The sequence below is a fragment of the Fulmarus glacialis genome, unplaced genomic scaffold (assembly GCF_000690835.1).
Source record: "Fulmarus glacialis isolate BGI_N327 unplaced genomic scaffold, ASM69083v1 scaffold6975, whole genome shotgun sequence".
Classification (NCBI taxonomy): Eukaryota; Metazoa; Chordata; class Aves; order Procellariiformes; family Procellariidae; genus Fulmarus; species Fulmarus glacialis.
Genome location: NW_009214844.1, coordinates 61747 through 67746, shown reverse-complemented (window position 1 = coordinate 67746; position 6000 = coordinate 61747). Strand labels below are relative to the sequence as shown.

The 6000-nt window shown below is 41.8% G+C and overlaps 1 protein-coding gene across 1 annotated transcript in view; it reads left to right on the top strand.

Annotated features, from left to right (window-relative positions):
- Window positions 1-6000, top strand: part of LOC104077458 (chromosome unknown open reading frame, human C14orf80) — a gene marked incomplete at its 5' end in the record, with an annotated part of 72732 nt that overhangs the window by 14104 nt on the left and 52628 nt on the right. Inside the window, one exon of the mRNA XM_009578708.1 lies at window positions 5658-5828. Coding sequence (XP_009577003.1) covers window positions 5658-5828 — 171 coding nt within the window. The remainder of the gene's footprint in view (window positions 1-5657; window positions 5829-6000) is intronic.

Sequence of the window (6000 nt, the reverse complement as noted above, 5' to 3'; positions counted from 1 at the left end):
CCCGGCCCCCCTGTCGCCGGGGCCCAGCCGGTACCTCTGGTACCTATCTTTGTTCTATGGTCTTTGATTTAAATGGCAACGTCCTCTGCTTTTGCTGTCCCGCTTTTTAAGTAATCAGGGTTTAACTCTCATTGGAGGATCTTTTGAAATAAAGCACTTCTTCCTCAGGAGGACAAAAGGAATGCGCAAGGAAGGGCATGGCAGGCCATCTGTATACGGCACAGCTCTCCTTCTTCTCTCCTGGAGGGCAGTTACTGTTTCTTCTCCTGTTGGCCTCTTGCTCCAGATTTACCGCTAATGTAGCATGCTGCATCTTTCTCTCTTCGCTGGTTACCCCCTGTCCAGCAGCTTGCCACAGAGGAGCAAAATGGATGTGGGCAAGCAGGGCTGCAGCTGCAGGCAGAGAAAATGCAGTGCAAGGCATTATCTATATTGCATTTCCTAAGCTCTGCAAAATGCAGTACTCTGTGAGTTAAGGTCTACCCTGCCACGTGTTTGTTTTAGTATATTTGGTTTCCATGTTTTGTCTGAATACATGATGCAGTGAGCTTTGGGATTTAAATGTTATTTTAAAAGTAAGTGGTACCCTCGACCTTGCAGCTGCAACGATTGGGCAATGCTGCTGTGCTCTGTTAAAGGCATAGTGCTTTTGCTCTATTGCAGAGCTCTTAAGTAACTTCCTGAATGAGTGAGGAGGGTTGGGGTAAGGGACTGGCTTGCTCTAGTGCCTCAGGCCTGTGGCTGCTGCCAGACAGGCTTGTTTGAACAAGGCAGGAATGGGCAGGAGCTGTGTTCACATTTTCTGTCTTCCCTCAGCACCTTCTCTTTTTCACTCTTTGCCATTCAGATACTAGCAGAGCTCTTGGGAGTGCTGTTGTGAGTGGTAATTTTTAAAAAAGGCATTGAAATTTAAAAGCTAAAAGGCCTTGCGGAAACAGAGGATTTTACATTTTTTTTTTTTAATTGCTGAATAGGCTATGAGCATAACTTCTACCTTGTAAGCACTTATGTTTGTGGAGAACATCTCATTCTGTGCAAATATCCGGATATTTAATTGGTATGTGCATCATGTGGGAATGGGTTCTTACACCATCTATCTTTCCATGCATACGTCTAATCTGGATCCTACCTTGTCTAGGAGGAAATCCAATTAGTGTTGTTGATGGTGCTGTTAATGAAAATAGTGTTGTCCCTTTTGCATTCATCTGTTCAAATTGTTCCTTTTCGCATTTTCTCCTCCTGCAGATAGATATATGGCTGTATTAATTAGGAAAGCACGTCTGATACTGTTGTTTCTGGCTATGGTGTTTAATTTTTAAAAAAATTACACTCCGTTTAAAGATCTGTAATTACACAGGTTAACATATGTTATGTCACATCAAAACCATTTTCTGAATTATGAGCAGTTCAGAATGAGCATTCAGTAGAAGCTGCAGAAGCACTTTATTGGCTTGATTTATGTGATTGCTTTGCCTTTCCCGAGTCCTGCAGCGAGGGATCTGGATATGCTCCTTCCCACCTTTGTGAAACCAGGCTGCGTGCTTAAGTGTAGTTGAGTAGTACCTGAGAGTAAATAGTTTCTGTCTAGACCCAGGTTAACTCAGGTGAAAGCGAGTAGTGGCATGGGAGCACGCATTAGTGGTTTTAACTGGCAGTTGCTTTATTTTGCTCTGCTCAGGGATTGATGTCAGGGAGTTGACTTAATGCATATATCTATGGGTTAAACGTGTTATCTATGTTCCAGTAGGGCTGCTTCTCCATGGGAGGAACAGCAGGCTGTTTGCTGGCTGTCCGAATATGGAAGCAGAGAGCTGATCCTTGGAGGGATTTGGAAGATGGCCCGGGCAAAGCTGCAGCATGCCAGGGATGAGCTGGCGGCGGCCGGGTCCGTCCGTTACCAAGAGGTGGCAGCTCGCGGTCAGGAAGGAGCGTCAGCTGCGGAGCTAGCCCTGCCATCGCCTTGCTTTTACAGCATTGCAGGCAGCACAGGCCTTTTCATATCCATTGTGTGTACAGGGCATAGTAAATTTATTAAGGTAAGAATTTATAAGCATTAAGATCTCTATATGAATTGGAAAAGTACAGAAGTGTAGAAGTGTGATGAAGTTCTACAACAAAGGGTTTTCTTTGCAGTACTGCTTGTGGCATATGGTAATATCTCCACTGAATCTGAATTATTTAGAAGTGTTTTTTCGTAACAATTGGACTTTAAATAGCCTGGGGAGGAATGTTTAGGGCAAAACTCACGTGGTGTTGGAGACTGAATTCTAGGCTGCCTTGCAAAAATTTTAAATATATGTTCTTAGAACATAAACCATGTTTACCTCTGACTAAGCCAGAGATGTATTTATGAGCTTGTGGTAGGTTTTGTAGTTTGTGAGCTACCGTAGTTGGGATGGTGATGCGTTGTGTCCTGGAACGTGTATTTATTATGGGGCTTAGCTGGTTATTTTCCTGGATCTTTTACCACAGGAGAGCTGGGTTTAAGTTCTGCCTAAGTGTAGGTAAGGTGCTAGTTCAGGAATTGGCTTGAAGAGAGTTCATGTAAACGTATGCATGTCACCTTCATCAGGTTTGTGCTTGCTTTTCTGAGTCTTACCAATAAATGGATATTGAGATCTTCTAACAGCAGTACCTTGAGCCTTTAGGACAGAAAAGCTTGTTTGGAGTGAGTTACAGTGGGAGTGGAATTGAGGGGCTTCATTCTAGCTTCTGCTTAAGTTACACTAATCACAGGTGCTCTGGCGAGTCCACATCGTCCAGTTTGATAAGACTAGCTCTGATATCGCCAGTGTAATGGGAAAAGACTCTGACACTGCAATGAGAGTATCGGTATGTGCTGATGTGGCTTTTGTACTGCGAGCCTGTGGCACCATTCTGTAGCTGGAGTCCATGCGCCTCCCTTCTCTGAAACAAAATCAAAGAGAAACATTAATTGCAGCAAACAGTTTACAAGCAAAAAGCTTTTCTGGTAAGTGGCTTTGAAATGATCTCTTCCAGAGCTGGTGTGGAGCATTCTAAGTGCGGAGAGGCCATTGAGAGCTCTGGGTAGTTGCCTTGGCTGCTTTCTTTAAGACTTTGACTAAATAATATGCACTTCTGTATCTCAGAAGTGACTGTAGGTGTATACCCATATTGCTGCATAGATCAGAAAAATTCACAGTGATATTTGAAGCAAAGGCTCTAGCTTGGCCTGATATTTTAGTGATTTTTCTCCCACTGGGAGAGCAGTAAATAGTCTTAGATTGTAAAGACGGGACTAGAAATTGAGGTCACAGTATAATATGCAAGACCTTTTTTTTTTACCTTGTTTACTTTATGCCAGGCTAAGTATTTCATAGCAAAAGTAAATTTCTTGTGCAGTTTGTGAAATAAATAATAGAGAGATCCTGTTAAAAAATGCATTGGCTGGCTTCCTTGTTTTAATATTAATAAGGCAGGTTGCTACAATAAAATTAGCTCTGCATGGTGTTTGTCACTGTACTGCCAAAGCAATCGAGTCGAATGCCATTCCTTCCTGAAATGAATCCCCAGGAGAGCAGTATTTGTGCTGTTCTGAAACCTCTAACCAGGGAAGTTGGCGTTGAACAGTAAATTATGGAAAATGCAGATTTTAATCTGGGAATCCCAAGTCTGTCTTTGGCCTTGCAGCTTTCTGGATGCTTATGTGAAGTGTTTTAATGTTGTTTACACATGCATTTTCTCTGCTGTAGTGACTAATATCCAATTGCTTGGCTCATCGTGTTTATGGACAACTTGGTAATCATAACTGTATGGTTTCATAGTCCAGAAACCTCTCCTGGTGGGAGCAAGACAATCTGAGCCATGAAGGTACTTAGCTAGGACTGCAGCGCACTAGGACACAGTGCCTTTTGATTTAGGGGCAAGGGGCTGAAGGCATCTGAGGAAAAAGAGTGACACTGAAGTTGGCACAAAGATGATACTGTCTCTTTCTTTTTTTTGAAAGATGAATCTGTGCCTTTAAAAGGAAAAGCCCTCTACCAGCCCTGTGCCCCTGTGATTTATAGCATGCATTTATCTGAGCCACGGAGCAAAGGGAAAAAACCTGTAATCTTGATACATTTTGTTATGTGACCGCAACAGCATTTTTGTCCTTACAAATAATATGAACACTCATTGTATTAGAGGCCTTGTCAACTGAGGTGATATTTAGGTTAAAAGAAGCATTAGGTTATTTGATCACGGTTATAGATACACTTCTGCCGAAATCTGCATTTAAGGCAAGCTTAAACTCTCTCCATTTTACAGTTTGCATTTTTAGTTTAGGATCCAAATTGGAATTACTTCAAGCTTTGCCTGCGAACTGAATCTTTATAAGATTTATTGAACATGGAAGTCTGTGAAGCAGGGATGCACATATGTTTAAATACCATCAAGGTCTATGGGTCCAAATATCTGCTTAAGTGTTTTCTTGAAAACAGTCATGTTTCAAGTAGGCTTTTTAAATTTCCACTTTAAAGAAATGTCTTGAGAATCCAGCAACTGGGAGATGCTTTCTTAGCTGGCGAAAACCTGTTCTGAATAACCAGGTCTTTGCAGTTCTATGTTATTTCTACTTCTTATGATATGCTGTAGTAAAAAATTTGGAATAATGGGTTGCGTTTATTGTATGTACTTTCTATAGACTGGATGAAGTTGACAGCTCAGCCTTACTTTAAGTGGTGTTACTGGCATCAGAAGTAAAACAACCCATGTCTTCCTTCCTTTTTAATTTGCAGTCTGCAGGAGTCTTAGCTGAAAATGGAGAGAGATATCTGTTTGTAAATGTGAATGATCTCTTTGTGCAAGAGGCTGGGGGAGGTGGAATTCCCCCCATGTTCCTTGGGAAAGAGATACGACAGAAATGTCTTGCTTGCTTTATGCCATTAGCCAAGGAGAAATTTCATGCAGAAGATGAAGGTGGTGGTGTTTTTGTTTTTTTCTTTTTTTTTTTTCCCTGCAGCAGAAGGAAAGTGGGACAAGATGAACAAAAGGAAACTCTTAGCTTCTCCCTTCTTTCCAAATTACTCTAGAGAAAGGCAAAACAAGGCAAGACAGGTGGTGCAACTGTAGCTGGGAGTGCCTCTGTGGACTCCTGGCCAATGTCAGCTGGATGATTGTTTCTTTTCCTCTATCCTGCAAGATGGGAAATGCTGGATGGAGAAAAGAAAATAGCTGGGTAAGCACAGGCACACAATTTTGTCCCTATACAAGGCATTGATTTACAAAATGGGGTCACTGAATACAGCAGCAGCACTTTCGGGAAGACAGTGGAGGAGCTAAGTCTGTTTTTTATGTTCTTTGACTTATTAGAATCTAGGCAAAATGTGATTTTTCCCATCTGGGTAAAGAACATGCTTGCTGTCTCAGGAACACTGTGTCTTCCTGGGTACAGCAAATGAAAGACGGGAGAGGAGACGGCTCACCACGTCATAGCTGAGAAGCTGATATTTATTCCAGACTTCAGTACTTGTTTAGGCTGTTCCCAGTCCTGTATTCTAAAAGATTACAATTTCTCTCTATTGCTGGAACTTACTCCCTTTTTGGGGGATTTTTTTTCCTCTTTGGCCTATTTGCCTTGTATGTTCTTCACTACTGAGTGATTTGAAAGTGTTGAAGCTAACTTAAAACATTTTGGTATTCTCTTCTGCTTTTAGTGTGAAGATGATCTGCCTAACAGCCAGAAAGGTACAACTGAAATAGCACCTGAATATGGGCTAGAAGACAGAGTAGACGTTCGATACCTTCAGTGGTTAAATGGGAGGCTGAGGTTCCAGTGGCGGAGTTTGCATGCTCAGCACCAAGAGCAATGCAAACTTTTGCACAAGGTAAATGATTCTTCTAACTCGCTATGGCATTGTTTATTATTTAAAAGCCTTGTCAGCTAGCGCTAAATGTACAAATTATTCTTGTTTGCTAGTTCTGCATTTTCTGTAGGTAAGAGTGAATTACTCTAAATATAAATACCCCCACCTTTTCCTAGTAGGGGAGAACCATGAG